The sequence below is a fragment of the Bombina bombina genome, chromosome 5, assembly GCF_027579735.1.
Source record: "Bombina bombina isolate aBomBom1 chromosome 5, aBomBom1.pri, whole genome shotgun sequence".
NCBI classification, from domain to species: domain Eukaryota; kingdom Metazoa; phylum Chordata; class Amphibia; order Anura; family Bombinatoridae; genus Bombina; species Bombina bombina.
Window position 1 is genome coordinate 59,772,963 of NC_069503.1, and position 18,956 is coordinate 59,791,918.

The window sequence follows — 18,956 nt, forward strand, 5'->3', positions numbered from 1 at the left end:
ACTGGTAAAAATAAATAATTGAAATGGGTATATATTTGTTTTTTGTTAAGTTGCCTAATAATTATGCACAGTAATAGTCACCTGCACACACAGATATCCCCCTAAAATAGCTATAACTAAAAACAAACTAAAAACCACTTCCAAAACTATTCAGCTTTGATATTAATGAGTTTTTTGGGTTCATTGAGAACATGGTTGTTGTTCAATAATAAAATTAATCCTCAAAAATACAACTTGCCTAATAATTCTGCACTCCCTGTATATTGCAGCAATAGATACTAATATGTGTGAGTAAGAGTGTTTGCATGTGCGTTACCATGTGTATGTGCATAACTCTGTGTGTATATGTGTCTGTGTGTTTATGTGTCTCTGTGTGCCTGTGTGTGTATGTGTGTGTGAAAGCTTTTTGCAAGCCCTGGTTAACATTTACTTTAGAAATACCATGCAAATAAAAAAAAGTTAATCCCTGAGCAAAAAATATTATGGCCAAAAATGGACTAAATCAGGGAAGGGCAGAATTCTAAGTGCCTAGGGCAGCACAATACCTAAATATGCCACTGCGTGTGATAGTTTGTTGTTACAGACCGCATGAAGCTACACACTGTATCTGTAGTCTTTCTGTACCGGATAGGTACCCTTCGTTGTGACCAATTTGTACAATGCTTAAAAGACTCTACATTTTGTATTTTTCATGTGCTCCACCCCCAGTCCTTTAAATTTTCTTGGTCAGTAGTGAGTTGTCTTAAATCACACTGCAAGAGGGGGGATTCGGAGAGACAGGCTCTAAAATGTTAACTTTTAATTGTTTTCTAGGATAGAGATAAGAAAAGGAAGCCTTTGTGTTTACATATATTGATAACATAATAAGATATGATTTCTCATCAAGCTCGGCCCATTTAAAATGTTCATAAAGTATATAATAACAAAATCAACAGATGCAAACTAACAATACAATTAGTGATGCACCGAAATGGAAATTGTGGACTGAAATCGAACCTGAAAATCTGGGATGCACTTGGTTGAAAACTGAAACCGATACCGAAAATGTATTTTTTCAAATTATTTTCAATTTTTGTTGTTGCATAATTAGACTATTTAATGAAAAGCCCACACTTTTATTGAAAGTAACACACTAAAATTGGAGAAAAATATCTTAAAACAATAATATGCTACCAGTGGCGTATTTAGGTTTTGTGCTGCCCTAGGCACTCCGAATTCTGCTGCCCCCCCACCCCCCACACTCCACCCCCTAGGTTTTAGGCCTTTTTTAGCCATAATATTTTTGGTCAGGGTGTAACATAAAAAAAAAATGTTAATGTCTTTCTAAGTAGTTCACCAGTGCTTGCATTTACTCAGATGGGTTGAGTTAAACCTAAATGCATAGGCAGGGTGTATTGAAAGCAAAGACTACAGTTTTGCTGATGGGGGTGTGCCAAGCAAGTGCATACTGTGTGTGTGTGTGTGTGTTAAAGAATAGACATTCACAGAACCTTATAGTTCCTGTGAGTGCCTATTCTTTTAAATGCATAATATATATATATATATATATATATATATATATATATATATATATATATATATATATATATATTATATATATTCACACATACAGTACATTCACACATACAGTACAGTCACACATACTTACACACATACAGTACATTCCCACATACAGTATAGTCACACATACTTATACACATACAGTACATTCACACATACTTACACACATACAGTATATTCACACATACAGTATATTCACACATGCTTACACACATACAGTACAGTCACACATACTTATACACATACAGTACAGTCACACATACTTACACACATACAGACATACAGTACAATCACACATACAGTACAGTCACACATACTTACACACATACAATATAGTCACGCATACTTACACACATACAGTACAGTCACACATACAGTACATTCACACATACTTACACATACAGTATATTCACACATACATTACAGTCACACATACTTACACACATACAGTATATTCACACATACTTACACACATACAGTACAGTCACACATACTTACACACATACAATATAGTCACGCATACTTACACACATACAGTACAGTCACACATACAGTACATTCACACATACTTACTAGACATGTGCACGGCTAAAAAATTCGGTTCGTTTTCGGTTCGGATCGATTCGGACTTTTCGAATTTCGTTTCGGATCGAATCGGATTCGGCAAAATTTGAATAAATTCGTTTCGGATTTATTCGGATCCAAATAAATTCGTTTCGGATTTATTCGGATTCGGCTGAATTCGGTTCTATTCGGTTCCGAAATTCGGTATGTTTTAGTACACTAAGTCACTAACACCCATAAACTACCTATGAACCACTAAACCGAGGCCCCCCCACATCGCAAACCCTATAATAACATTATTTAACCCCTAATCTGCCGATCGGATATCGCCGCAACCTACATTATAGCTATTAACCCCTAATCTGCTGTCCCTAACACCGCCGACCCCTACATTATAGTTATTAACCCCTAACCTGCCCCCCCCAACGTCGCCGCAATCTAACTACAAGTATTAACCCCTAATCTGCCGACCCGATATTGCCGCCGCCTACATTATAGCTATTAACCCCTAATCTGCTGTCCCTAACACCGCCGACCCCTACATTATAGTTATTAACCCCTAATCTGCCCCCCCCAACGTCGCCGCAATCTAACTACAAGTATTAACACCTAATCTGCCGACCCGATATCGCCGCCGCCTACATTATAGCTATTAACCCCTAATCTGGTGTCCCTAACACCGCCAACCCCTACATTATAGTTATTAACCCCTAATCTGCCCCCCCAACGTCGCCGCAATCTAACTACAAGTATTAACCCCTAATCTGCCGACCCGATATCGCCGCCGCCTACATTATAGCTATTAACCCCTAATCTGGTGTCCCTAACACCGCCGACCCCTACATTATAGTTATTAACCCCTAATCTGCCCCCCCAACGTCGCCACAATCTAACTACAAGTATTAACCCCTAATCTGCCGACCGCAAATCGCTGCCACTATAATAAATGTATTAACCCCTAAACCGCCGCACTCCCGCCTCGAAAACACTATAATACATTTTATTAACCCCTAATCTGCCCTCCCTAACATCGCCGCCACCTACCTACAATTATTAACCACTAATCTCCCGCCCCCAACGTCGCCGCTACTATAATAAGGTTATTAACCCCTAAACCTAAGTCTAACCCTAACACTAACACCCCCTAACTTAAATATAATTTAAATAAAACGAAATAAGTTTACTATAGTTAAATAAATGAATCCTATTTAAAACTAAAGACTTACCTGTAAAATAAACCCTAATATAGCTACAATATAACTAATAGTTACATTGTAGCTATTTTAGGATTTATTTTTATTTTACAGGCAACTTTGTATTTATTTTAACTAGGTACAATAGTTATTAAATAGTTAATAACTATTTAATAACTACCTAGCTAAAATAAATACAAATTTACCTGTAAAATAAATCCTAACCTAAGTTACAATTACACCTAACACTTAACTATCATTAAATTAATTAAATAAATGAATCATATTTAAAACTAAATACTTACCTGTAAAATAAACCCTAATATAGCTGCAATATAACTAATAGTTACATTGTAGCTATTTTAGCATTTATATTTATTTTACAGGCAACTTTGTATTTATTTTAACTAGGTACAAAAGCTATTAAATAGTTATTGACTAATTAATAGCTACCTAGTTAAAATAATTACAAAATTACCTGTAAAATAAATCCTAACCTAAGTTACAATTAAACCTAACACTACACTATCATTAAATAAATTAACTACAAGTACCTACAATTATCTACAATTAAATAAACTAAAGTACGAAAACCCCCCACTAAATTACAAAAAAAACATAATTTATGTAAGAACTTACCTGATAAATTCATTTCTTTCATATTAGCAAGAGTCCATGAGCTAGTGACGTATGGGATATACATTCCTACCAGGAGGGGCAAAGTTTCCCAAACCTCAAAATGCCTATAAATACACCCCTCACCACACCCACAATTCAGTTTAACGAATAGCCAAGAAGTGGGGTGATAAAAAAGTGCGAAAGCATATAAAATAAGGAATTGGAACAATTGTGCTTTATACAAAATCATAACCACCACAAAAAAAGGGCGGGCCTCATGGACTCTTGCTAATATGAAAGAAATGAATTTATCAGGTAAGTTCTTACATAAATTATGTTTTCTTTCATGTAATTAGCAAGAGTCCATGAGCTAGTGACGTATGGGATAATGACTACCCAAGATGTGGATCTTTCCACACAAGAGTCACTAGAGAGGGAGGGATAAAATAAAGACAGCCAATTCCTGCTGAAAATAATCCACACCCAAAAATAAAGTTTAACGAAAAACATAAGCAGAAGATTCAAACTGAAACCGCTGCCTGAAGTACTTTTCTACCAAAAACTGCTTCAGAAGAAGAAAATACATCAAAATGGTAGAATTTAGTAAAAGTATGCAAAGAGGACCAAGTTGCTGCTTTGCAAATCTGGTCAACCGAAGCTTCATTCCTAAACGCCCAGGAAGTAGAAACTGACCTAGTAGAATGAGCTGTAATTCTCTGAGGCGGAGTTTTACCCGACTCAACATAGGCAAGATGAATTAAAGATTTCAACCAAGATGCCAAAGAAATGGCAGAAGCTTTCTGGCCTTTTCTAGAACCGGAAAAGATAACAAATAAACTAGAAGTCTTACGGAAAGATTTCGTAGCTTCAACATAATATTTCAAAGCTCTAACAACATCCAAAGAATGCAACGATTTCTCCTTAGAATTCTTAGGATTAGGACATAATGAAGGAACCACAATTTCTCTACTAATGTTGTTGGAATTCACAACTTTAGGTAAAAATTCAAAAGAAGTTCGCAACACCGCCTTATCCTGATGAAAAATCAGAAAAGGAGACTCACAAGAAAGAGCAGATAATTCAGAAACTCTTCTGGCAGAAGAGATGGCCAAAAGGAACAAAACTTTCCAAGAAAGTAATTTAATGTCCAATGAATGCATAGGTTCAAACGGAGGAGCTTGAAGAGCTCCCAGAACCAAATTCAAACTCCAAGGAGGAGAAATTGACTTAATAACAGGTTTTATATGAACCAAAGCTTGTACAAAACAATGAATATCAGGAAGAATAGCAATCTTTCTGTGAAAAAGAACAGAAAGAGCAGAGATTTGTCCTTTCAAAGAGCTTGCGGACAAACCCTTATCTAAACCATCCTGAAGAAACTGTAAAATTCTCGGTATTCTAAAAGAATGCCAAGAAAAATGATGAGAAAGACACCAAGAAATATAAGTCTTCCAGACTCTATAATATATCTCTCGAGATACAGATTTACGAGCCTGTAACATAGTATTAATCACAGAGTCAGAGAAACCTCTTTGACCAAGAATCAAGCGTTCAATCTCCATACCTTTAAATTTAAGGATTTCAGATCCTGATGGAAAAAAGGACCTTGTGACAGAAGGTCTGGTCTTAATGGAAGAGTCCACGGTTGGCAAGAGGCCATCCGGACAAGATCCGCATACCAAAACCTGTGAGGCCATGCCGGAGCTACCAGCAGAACAAACGAGCATTCCTTCAGAATCTTGGAGATTACTCTTGGAAGAAGAACTAGAGGCGGAAAGATATAGGCAGGATGATACTTCCAAGGAAGTGATAATGCATCCACTGCCTCCGCCTGAGGATCCCGGGATCTGGACAGATACCTGGGAAGTTTCTTGTTTAGATGGGACGCCATCAGATCTATTTCTGGAAGTTCCCACATTTGAACAATCTGAAGAAATACCTCTGGGTGAAGAGACCATTCGCCCGGATGCAACGTTTGGCGACTGAGATAATCCGCTTCCCAATTGACTATACCTGGGATATGAACCGCAGAGATTAGACAGGAGCTGGATTCCGCCCAAACCAAAATTCGAGATACTTCTTTCATAGCCAGAGGACTGTGAGTCCCTCCTTGATGATTGATGTATGCCACAGTTGTGACATTGTCTGTCTGAAAACAAATGAACGATTCTCTCTTCAGAAGAGGCCAAAACTGAAGAGCTCTGAAAATTGCACGGAGTTCCAAAATATTGATCGGTAATCTCACCTCCTGAGATTCCCAAACTCCTTGTGCCGTCAGAGATCCCCACACAGCTCCCCAACCTGTGAGACTTGCATCTGTTGAAATTACAGTCCAGGTCGGAAGCACAAAAGAAGCCCCCTGAATTAAACGATGGTGATCTGTCCACCATGTTAGAGAGTGTCGAACAATCGGATTTAAAGATATTAATTGAGATATCTTCGTGTAATCCTTGCACCATTGCTTCAGCATACAGAGCTGAAGAGGTCGCATGTGAAAACGAGCAAAGGGGATCGCGTCCGATGCAGCAGTCATAAGACCTAGAATTTCCATGCATAAGGCTACCGAAGGGAATGATTGTGACTGAAGGTTTCGACAAGCTGAAATCAATTTTAGACGTCTCTTGTCTGTTAAAGACAGAGTCATGGACACTGAATCCATCTGGAAACCCAGAAAGGATACCCTTGTCTGAGGAATCAAAGAACTTTTTGGTAAATTGATCCTCCAACCATGATCTTGAAGAAACAACACAAGTCGATTCGTATGAAATTCTGCTAAATGTAAAGACTGAGCAAGTACCAAGATATCGTCCAAATAAGGAAATACCACAATACCCTGTTCTCTGATTACAGACAGAAGGGCACCGAGAACCTTTGTAAAAATTCTTGGAGCTGTAGCTAGGCCAAACGGCAGAGCCACAAACTGGTAATGCTTGTCCAGAAAAGAGAATCTCAGGAACTGATAATGATCTGGATGAATCGGAATATGCAGATATGCATCCTGTAAATCTATTGTGGACATATAATTCCCTTGCTGAACAAAAGGCAAGATAGTCCTTACAGTTACCATCTTGAACGTTGGTATTCTTACATAACGATTCAATATTTTTAGATCCAGAACTGGTCTGAAGGAATTCTCCTTCTTTGGTACAATGAAGAGATTTGAATAAAACCCCATCCCCTGTTCCGGAACTGGAACTGGCATAATTACTCCAGTCAACTCTAGATCTGAAACACATTTCAGAAATGCTTGAGCTTTTACTGGATTTACTGGGACACGGGAAAGAAAAAATCTCTTTGCAGGAGGTCTCATCTTGAAACCAATTCTGTACCCTTCTGAAACAATGCTCTGAATCCAAAGATTGTGAACAGAATTGATCCAAATTTCCTTGAAAAAACGTAACCTGCCCCCTACCAGCTGAGCTGGAATGAGGGCCGCACCTTCATGTGGACTTAGAAGCAGGCTTTGCCTTTCTAGCTGGCTTGGATTTATTCCAGACTGGAGATGGTTTCCAAACTGAAACTGCTCCTGAGGATGAAGGATCAGGCTTTTGTTCTTTGTTGAAACGAAAGGAACGAAAACGATTATTAGCCCTGCTTTTACCTTTAGATTTTTTATCCTGTGGTAAAAAAGTTCCTTTCCCACCAGTAACAGTTGAAATAATGGAATCCAACTGAGAACCAAATAATTTGTTACCCTGGAAAGAAATTGAAAGTAAAGTTGATTTAGAAGCCATATCAGCATTCCAAGTTTAAAGCCATAAAGCTCTTCTAGCTAAAATAGCTAGAGACATAAACCTGACATCAACTCTGATAATATCAAAAATGGCATCACAGATAAAATTATTAGCATGCTGTAGAAGAATAATAATATCATGAGAATCATGATGTGTTACTTGTTGCGCTAAAGTTTCCAACCAGAAAGTTGAAGCTGCAGCAACATCAGCCAAAGATATAGCAGGTCTAAGAAGATTACCTGAACACAGATAAGCTTTTCTTAGAAAGGATTCAATTTTCCTATCTAAAGGATCCTTAAACGAAGTACCATCTGACGTAGGAATAGTAGTACGTTTAGCAAGGGTAGAAATAGCCCCATCAACTTTAGGGATTTTGTCCCAAAATTCTAATCTGTCAGACGGCACAGGATATAATTGCTTAAAACGTTTAGAAGGAGTAAATGAATTACCCAATTTATCCCATTCTTTGGAAATTACTGCAGAAATAGCATTAGGAACAGGAAAAACTTCTGGAATAACCACAGGAGCTTTAAATACCTTATCCAAACGTTTAGAATTAGTATCAAGAGGACCAGAATCCTCTATTTCTAAAGCAATTAGTACTTCTTTAAGTAAAGAACGAATAAATTCCATTTTAAATAAATATGAAGATTTATCAGCATCAACCTCTGAGACAGAATCCTCTGAACCAGAAGAGTCATCAGAATCAGAATGATGATGTTCATTTAAAAATTCATCTGTAGGGAGAGAAGTTTTAAAAGATTTTTTACGTTTACTAGAAGGAGAAATAACAGACATAGCCTTCTTTATGGATTCAGAAACAAAATCTCTTATATTATCAGGAACATTCTGCACCTTAGATGTTGAAGGAACTGCAACAGGCAATGGTACTTTACTAAAGGAAATATTATCTGCTTTAACAAGTTTGTCATGACAATCAATACAAACAACAGCTGGAGAAATAGCTACCAAAAGTTTACAGCAGATACACTTAGCTTTGGTAGATCCAGCACTAGACAGCGATTTTCCTGTAGTATCTTCTGACTCAGATGCAACGTGAGACATCTTGCAATATGTAAGAGAAAAAACAACATATATATATATAAAGCAAAATTGATCAAATTCCTTAAATGACAGTTTCAGGAATGGGAAAAAATGCCAAAGAACAAGCTTCTAGCAACCAGAAGCAATGAAAAATGAGACTTAAATAATGTGGAGACAAAAGCGACGCCCATATTTTTTCGCGCCAATAAGACGCCCACATTATTTGGCGCCTAAATGCTTTTTGGCGCCAAAATGACGCCACATCCGGAACGCCGACATTTTTGGCGCAAAATAACGTCAAAAAAAATGACGCAACTTCCGGCGACACGTATGACGCCGGAAACGGAAATGATTTTTTTGCGCCAAAAAAGTCCGCTCCAAAAATGACGCAATAAAATGAAGCATTTTCAGCCCCCGCGAGCCTAACAGCCCACAGGGAAGAGTCAAATTTTTGAAGGTAAGAAAAAATGAATAAATCAAATGCATTATCCCAAATATGAAACTGACTGTGTGAAAATAAGGAAAGTTGAACATTCTGAGTCAAGGCAAATAAATGTTTGAATACATATATTTAGAACTTTATAAACAAAGTGCCCAACCATAGCTTAGAGTGTCACAGAAAATAAGATTTACTTACCCCAGGACACTCATCTACATGTTTGTAGAAAGCCAAACCAGTACTGAAACGAGAATCAGCAGAGGTAATGGTATATATAAGAGTATATCGTCGATCTGAAAAGGGAGGTAAGAGATGAATCTCTACGACCGATAACAGAGAACCTATGAAATAGACCCCGTAGAAGGAGATCACTGCATTCAAATAGGCAATACTCTCCTCACATCCCTCTGACATTCACTGCACGCTGAGAGGAAAACCGGGCTCCAACTTGCTGCGGAGCGCATATCAACGTAGAATCTAGCACAAACTTACTTCACCACCTCCATCGGAGGCAAAGTTTGTAAAACTGAATTGTGGGTGTGGTGAGGGGTGTATTTATAGGCATTTTGAGGTTTGGGAAATTTTGCCCCTCCTGGTAGGAATGTATATCCCATACGTCACTAGCTCATGGACTCTTGCTAATTACATGAAAGAAAACAAACACTAAATTACAAAAAATAAAAAAATATTACAAGAATTTTAAACTAATTACACCTAATCTAAGCCCCCTAATAAAATAACAAAGCCCCCCAAAATAAAAAAAATGCCCTACCCTATACTAAATTACAAAAGTTAACAGCTCTATTACCTTACCAGCCCTTAAAAGGGCCTTTTGCGGGGCATGCCCCAAAGAAAACAGCTCTTTTGCCTGTAAAAAAAACACAATACCGCCCCCACATTACAACCCAACACCCCCCTTAAATAAACCTACTCTAACCCAAACCCCCCTTAAATAAACCTAACACTACCCCCCTGAAGATCTCCCTACCTTGAGTCGTGTTCACGAAGCCGGGCCGAAGTCTTCATCCGATGGGTCAGAAGAGGACATCCAGACCGGCAGAAGTCTTCATCCAAGCGGGGCAAGAAGAGGTCTTCCATCCATCAGAAAAGTACAAAAAAACAAACAAACACTAAATTACCAAAAATAATAAAATATTACAATAATTTTAAACTAATTACACCTAATCTAAGCCCCCTACTAGCTATTATTATAGCTACAATATAACTAATAGTTACATTGTAGCTATTTTAGGATTTATATTTATTTTACAGGCAACTTTGTATTTACTTTAACTAGGTACAATAGCTATTAAATAGTTAATAACTATTTAATAACTACCTAGCTAAAATAAATACAAATTTACCTGTAAAATAAATCCTAACCTAAGTTACAATTACACCTAACACTACACTGTCATTAAATTAACTAAATAAATTAATCCTATATAAAACTAAAGACTTACCTGTAAAATAAACCCTAATATAGCTACAATATAACTAATGGTAATATTGTAGCTATTTTAGCATTTATATTTATTTTACAGGCAACTTTGTATTTATTTTAACTAGGTACAATAGCTATTAAATAGATATTTACTGTTTAATAGCTACCTAGTTAAAATAATTACAAAATTACCTGTAAAATAAATCCTAACCTTAGTTACAATTAAACCTAACACTACGCTATCATTAAATAAATTAACTACAAGTACCTACAATTAAATACAATGAAATAAACTAAACTAAAGTACAAAAAAACAAACACTAAATTACAAAAAATAAAAAAAATTACAAGAATTTTAAACTAATTACACCTAATCTAAGCCCCCTAATAAAATAACAAAGCCCCCCAAAATAAAAAAATGCCCTACCCTATACTAAATTACAAAAGTAATCAGCTCTATTACCTTACCAGCCCTTAAAAGGGCCTTTTGCGGGGGCATGCCCCATAGAAAACAGCTCTTTTGCCTGTAAAAAAAAACACAATACCCCCCCCCCACATTACAACCCACCACCCACATACCCCTACTCTAACCCAAACCCCCCTTAAATAAACCTAACACTACCCCCCTGAAGATCTCCCTACCGTGTCTTCACCCAGCGGGCCGAAGTCTTCATCCGATCGGGCAGAAGTCTTCATCCAAGCGGGGCAAGAAGAGGTCTTCCATCCATCATAAGTCTTGATCCAGGCGGCATCTTCTCTGTTCATCCATCCGGAGCGGAGCGGCAGCATCCTGAAGACATCCCATGCAGAGCATCCTCTTCTTTCTTGATCCGACGACTAAGTGACTGTACCTTTAAGTGACGTCATCCAAGATGGCATCCCTTGAATTCCGATTGGCTGATAGGATTCTATCAGCCAATCGGAATTAAGGTAGGAAAAATCTGATTGGCTGATTAAATCAGCCAATCAGATTCAAGTTCAATCCGATTGGCTGATCCAATCAGCCAATCAGATTGACCTCGCATTCTATTGGCTGATCGGAACAGTAGTTAATTTATTTAATGATAGTGTAGTGTTAGGTTTAATTGTAACTTAGGTTAGGATTTATTTTACAGGTAATTTTGTAATTATTTTAACTAGGTAGCTATTAATTAGTCAATAACTATTTAATAGCTATTGTACCTAGTTAAAATAAATACAAAGTTGCCTGTAAAATAAATATAAATGCTAAAATAGCTACAATATAACTATTAGTTATATTGCAGCTATATTAGGGTTTATTTTACAGGTAAGTATTTAGTTTTAAATATGATTCATTTATTTAATTAATGAAATGATAGTGTAGTGTTAGGTGTAATTGTAACTTAGGTTAGGATTTATTTTACAGGTAAATTTGTATTTATTTTAGCTAGGTAGTTATTAAATAGTTATTAACTATTTAATAACTATTGTACCTAGTTAAAATAAATACAAAGTTGCCTGTAAAATAAAAATAAATCCTAAAATAGCTACAATGTAACTATTAGTTATATTGCAGCTATCTTAGGGTTTATTTTACAGGTAAGTCTTTAGTTTTAAATAGGATTAATTTATTTAACTATAGTAAACTTATTTCGTTTTATTTAAATTATATTTAAGTTAGGGGGTGTTAGTGTTAGGGTTAGACTTAGGTTTAGGGGTTAATAACCTTATTATAGTAGCAGCGACGTTGGGGGCGGGAGATTAGGGGTTAATAATTGTAGGTAGGTGGCGGCGATGTTAGGGAGGGCAGATTAGGGGTTAATAAAATGTATTATAGTGTTTGCGAGGCGGGAGTGCGGCGGTTTAGGGGTTAATACATTTATTATAGTTGCGGCGATTTGCGGTTGGCAGATTAGGGGTTAATACTTGTAGTTAGATTGCGGCGACGTTGGGGGGGGCAGATTAGGGGTTAATAACTATAATGTAGGGGTCGGCGGTGTTAGGCACACCAGATTAGGGGTTAATAGCTATAATGTAGGCGGCGGCGATATCGGGTCGGCAGATTAGGGGTTAATACTTGTAGTTAGATTGCGGCGACGTTGGGGGGGGCAGATTAGGGGTTAATAACTATAATGTAGGGGTCGGCGGTGTTAGGGACACCAGATTAGGGGTTAATAGCTATAATGTAGGCGGCGGTGATATCGGGTCGGCAGATTAGGGGTTAATACTTGTAGTTAGATTGCGGCGACGTTGGGGGGGGGCAGATTAGGGGTTAATAACTATAATGTAGGGGTCGGCGGTGTTAGGGACAGCAGATTAGGGGTTAATAGCTATAATGTAGGTGGCGGCGATATTCGGTCGGCAAATTAGGGGATAATAAAATAATGCAGGTGTCAGCGATAGCGGGGGCGGCAGATTAGGGGTTAATAAGTGTTAGATTAGGGGTGTTTAGAGACTCGGGGTACATGTTAGGGTGTTAGGTGCAGACTTAGTGTTTCCCCATAGGAAACAATGGGGCTGCAGTGTTAGTTTTTTTTCAGCCGAAACTCCCATTGTTTCCTATGGGGAAATGCCGAATTTTACCGAGCTAATTCGGATTTATTCGGAGATACGCCAGCTATTTCGGATTCATTCGGTAGATTCGGAAGTATTTTAATTCGGAAATCCGAATCGATCCGAATCTCCGAATTTACCGAATTTTCCGAATTTCCGAATTAATCCGAAACGAACCGCACATGTCTAATACTTACACACATACAGTATATTCACACATACATTACAGTCACACATACTTACACAAATACAGTACATTCACACATACAGTATATTCACACATACTTACACACATACAGTATATTCACACATACAGTACAGTCACACATACTTACACACATGCAGTATATTCACACATACAGTACATTCACCCATACAGTACAGTCACACATACTTACAGACATACAGTATATTCACACATACAGTACAGTCACACATACTTACACACATACAGTATATTCACACATACAGTACATTCACACATACTTACACACATACAGTATATTCACACATACAATACATTCACACATACTTACACACATACAGTATATACACACATATAGTACAGTTACACATACAGTACATTCACACATACAGTATATTCACACATACTTACACACATACAGTATATTCACACATACAGTACAGTCACACATACTTACACACATACAGTATATTCACACATACAGTACATTCACACAAACTTCCACACATACAGTACATTCACACAAACTTCCACACATACAGTATATTCACACATACAGTACAGTCACACATACTTACACACATACAGTATATTCACACATACAGTACAGTCACACATACTTACACACATACAGTATATTCACACATACAGTACATTCACACATACAATACAGTCACACATACAGTACAGTCACACATACTTACACACATACAGTACAGTCACACATACTTACACACATACAGTACATTCACACATACTTACACACATACAGTATATACACACATACATTACAGTCACACATACTTACACACATACAGTATATATACACATACATTACAGTCACACATACTTACACACATACAGTACAGTCACACATACTTACACACACACAGTACATTCACACATACTTACACACATACAGTATATACACACATACTTACACACATACAGTACATTCACACATACTTACACACATTCAGTACATACACACATACATTACAGTCACACATACAGTATATATACACATACATTACAGTCACACATACTTACACACATACAGTACAGTCACACATACTTACACACATACAGTACATTCACACATACTTACACACATACAGTATATACACACATACTTACACACATACAGTACATTCACACATACAGTACATTCACACATACTTACACACATTCAGTACATACACACATACATTACAGTCACACATACTTACACACATTCAGTACATTCACACATTCAGTACAGTCACACATTCAGTACAGTCACACATACAGTAAAGTCACACATACAGTACAGTCACACATACTTACAGACATACAGTACAGTAACACATACAGTACAGTCATACATACTTACACACATTCAGTACAGTCACACATTCAGTACAGTCACACATTCAGTACAGTCACACATACAGTACAGTCACACATACTTACAGACATACAGTATATTCACACATACAGTATATTCAAAGTGAACATTTTATAAGTGAGGCAATCATTTTTAAGATTTATACAAGAATTACACTCAATACTCTCCACACTGCTGGTTACTAACTATCAAACTGCCTACTGACATCTGCTAAGGAATGCTGAGTTAACCTACTGTCTCTTCTGCTTTCTGTTACGTGAATTAAGGCCCTGCACAGAAATCTTGCTATTCCCTGCTTTTCTGTCATTTTACACCAAGTCTCTCTGTGTGTGTATATATATATATATTGAGCAATTGAATTTAGGCTGTTAAAATTAAGTCCTGCATTTTTTGTAATGATTTTTCCCAATGTCTCAATTCTAATGTCTAGTTAATTGCCATGTGATGCTCACTACTTATCAATACTTGCTATAACTCTAAAATGTATAGTTTTCTTATGTCACAGTTTTAACCCCCTGCAAATTTTATTGTCTCTTTACTTAACTCATCTCACCCTGACCAGACTCTAACATTCCAATTGGCCTTACCAACTGTCTTTGATTAGCAATTAAGTACATTTTGTGGACTCAGCTGACTGCCCTACCTGTATATATTTCAGACTAGTTAGGGGATGTGCACTGCTTACAGGGCTGTGTACTTTTTAACAATAGCATATGTTCACATTTTCAAAGTGAACATTTTATAAGTGAGGCAATAATTTTTAAGAATTATACAAGGATTGGGCAAGGGGCAAGACACAAGGCAAGTACTCTTGTAATACTATGTTTTATGAATCTCAATTGTATCCTTTTGCAAGTGCTGCTGTAACACTGTGTCTTATGTGTTTACTTGGTTCCCACTTTCATAATAATGCTCAATATCTTCATATTCCTTTTTGCTACCTCTTGTCTCTATAACAAACTACACTGTATCTGTAGTCTTTCTGTACCGGATAGGTACCCTTCGTTGTGACCAATTTGTACAATGCTTAAAAGACTCTACATTTTGTATTTTCATGTGCTCCACCCCCAGTCCTTTAAATTTTCTTGGTCAGTAGTGAGTTGTCTTAAATCACACTGCAAGAGGGGGGATTCGGAGAGACAGGCTCTAAAATGTTAACTTTTAATTGTTTTCTAGGATAGAGATAAGAAAAGGAAGCCTTTGTGTTTACATATATTGATAACATAATAAGATATGATTTCTCATCAAGCTCAGCCCATTTAAAATGTTCATAAAGTATATAATAACAAAATCAACAGATGCAAACTAACAATACAATTAGTGATGCACCGAAATGGAAATTGTGGACTGAAATCGAACCTGAAAATCTGGGATGCACTTGGTTGAAAACTGAAACCGATACCGAAAATGTATTTTTTCAAATTATTTTCAATTTTTGTTGTTGCATAATTAGACTATTTAATGAAAAGCCCACACTTTTATTGAAAGTAACACACTAAAATTGGAGAAAAATATCTTAAAACAATAATATGCTACCAGTGGCGTAACATAATTTATGCTTACCTGATAAATTCCTTTCTTCTGTTGTGTGATCAGTCCACGGGTCATCATTACTTCTGGGATATAACTCCTCCCCAACAGGAAATGCAAGAGGATTCACCCAGCAGAGCTGATATAGCTCCTCCCCTCTACGTCAGTCCCAGTCATTCGACCAAGAATCAACGAGAAAGGAGTAACCAAGGGTGAAGTGGTGACTGGAGTATAATTTAAAAGATATCTACCTGCCTTAAAAACAGGGCGGGCCGTGGACTGATCACACAACAGAAGAAAGGAATTTATCAGGTAAGCATAAATTATGTTTTCTTCTGTTATGTGTGATCAGTCCACGGGTCATCATTACTTCTGGGATACCAATACCAAAGCAAAAGTACACGGATGACGGGAGGGATAGGCAGGCGCATTATACAGAAGGAACCACTGCCTGAAGAACCTTTCTCCCAAAAATAGCCTCCGAAGAAGCAAAAGTGTCAAATTTGTAAAATTTGGAAAAAGTATGAAGCGAAGACCAAGTTGCAGCCTTGCAAATCTGTTCAACAGAGGCCTCATTCTTAAAGGCCCAAGTGGAAGCCACAGCTCTAGTGGAGTGAGCTGTAATTCTTTCAGGAGGCTGCTGTCCAGCAGTCTCATAGGCTAAACGTATTATGCTACGAAGCCAAAACGAGAGAGAGGTAGTAGAAGCTTTTTGACCTCTCCTCTGTCCAGAATAAACGACAAACAGGGAAGAAGTTTGGCGAAAATCTTTAGTTGCCTGTAAGTAGAACTTGAGGGCACGAACTACATCCAGATTGTGTAGAAGACGTTCCTTCTTTGAAGAAGGATTTGGACACAAGGATGGAACGACAATCTCTTGATTGATATTCCTGTTAGTAACTACCTTAGGTAAGAACCCAGGTTTAGTACGCAGAACTACCTTATCTGAGTGAAAAATCAGATAAGGAGAATCACAATGTAATGCTGATAACTCAGAGACTCTTCGAGCCGAGGAAATAGCCATTAAAAACAGAACTTTCCAAGATAACAATTTTATATCAATGGAATGAAGGGGTTCAAATGGAACACCTTGTAAAACGTTAAGAACTAAGTTTAAACTCCATGGCGGAGCAACGGCTTTAAACACAGGCTTGATCCTAGCTAAAGCCTGACAAAAGGCCTGGACGTCTGGATTTTCTGACAGACGCCTGTGTAACAAGATGGACAGAGCTGAAATCTGTCCCTTTAAAGAACTAGCCGATAAACCCTTTTCTAAACCTTCTTGTAGAAAAGACAATATCCTAGGAATCCTAACCTTACTCCAGGAATAACGTTTGGATTCGCACCAGTATAGGTATTTGCGCCATATTTTATGGTAAATCTTTCTGGTAACAGGCTTCCTAGCCTGGATCAGGGTATCAATAACCGACTCAGAAAAACCACGCTTTGATAAAATCAAGCGTTCAATTTCCAAGCAGTCAGTTTCAGAGAAGTTAGATTTTGATGTTTGAATGGACCCTGTATCAGAAGGTCCTGTCTTAGAGGTAGAGACCAAGGTGGACAGGATGACATGTCCACTAGATCTGCATACCAAGTCCTGCGTGGCCATGCAGGCGCTATTAGAATCACTGATGCTCTCTCCTGTTTGATTTTCGCAATCAATCGAGGAAGCAGCGGGAAGGGTGGAAACACATAAGCCATCCCGAAGTTCCAAGGTGCTGTCAAAGCATCTATCAGAACCGCTCCCGGATCCCTGGATCTGGACCCGTAGTGAGGAAGTTTGGCGTTCTGGCGAGACGCCATGAGATCTATCTCTGGTTTGCCCCAACGTCGAAGTATTTGGGCAAAGATCTCCGGATGAAGTTCCCACTCTCCCGGATGAAAAGTCTGGCGACTCAAGAAATCCGCCTCCCAGTTCTCCACTCCCGGGATGTGGATTGCTGACAGATGGCAAGAGTGAGACTCTGCCCAGCGAATTATCTTTGATACTTCCATCATTGCTAGGGAGCTTCTTGTCCCTCCCTGATGGTTGATGTAAGCTACAGTCGTGATATTGTCCGACTGAAACCTGATGAACCCCTGAGTTGTTAATTGGGGCCAAGCCAGAAGGGCATTGAGAACTGCCCTCAATTCCAGAATGTTTATTGGAAGGAGACTCTCCTCCTGATTCCATAATCCCTGAGTCTTCAGAGAATTCCAGACAGCGCCCCAACCTAGCAGGCTGGCGTCTGTTGTTACGATTGTCCAGTCTGGCCTGCTGAATGGCATTCCCCTGGACAGGTGTGGCCGATAAAGCCACCATAGAAGAGAATTTCTGGTCTCTTGATTCAGATTCAGGGTAGGGGACAAATCTGAGTAATCCCCATTCCACTGACTTAGCATGCACAATTGCAGCGGTCTGAGGTGTAGGCGTGCAAAAGGTACTATGTCCATTGCCGCTACCATTAAGCCGATCACCTCCATGCATTGAGCTACTGACGGGTGTTGAATGGAATGAAGGACACGGCATGCATCTTGAAGCTTTGTTAACCTGTCTTCTGTCAGGTAAATCTTCATTTCTACAGAATCTATAAGAGTCCCCAAGAATGGAACTCTTGTGAGAGGAAAAAGAGAACTCTTCTTTTCGTTCACTTTCCATCCATGCGACCTTAGAAATGCCAGAACTAACTCTGTATGAGACTTGGCAGTTTGAAAGCTTGAAGCTTGTATTAGAATGTCGTCTAG

At 38.1% G+C, this 18,956-nt stretch overlaps 1 protein-coding gene across 1 annotated transcript in view; it reads right to left on the reverse strand.

The window, feature by feature from the left end:
- LOC128659851 (zinc finger protein 721-like) overlaps positions 1-18,956 on the reverse strand; it is a 193,908-nt gene that overhangs the window by 23,936 nt on the left and 151,016 nt on the right. The window contains exon 3 of the mRNA XM_053713427.1: positions 7,909-7,923. Coding sequence (XP_053569402.1) covers positions 7,909-7,923 — 15 coding nt within the window. The remainder of the gene's footprint in view (positions 1-7,908; positions 7,924-18,956) is intronic.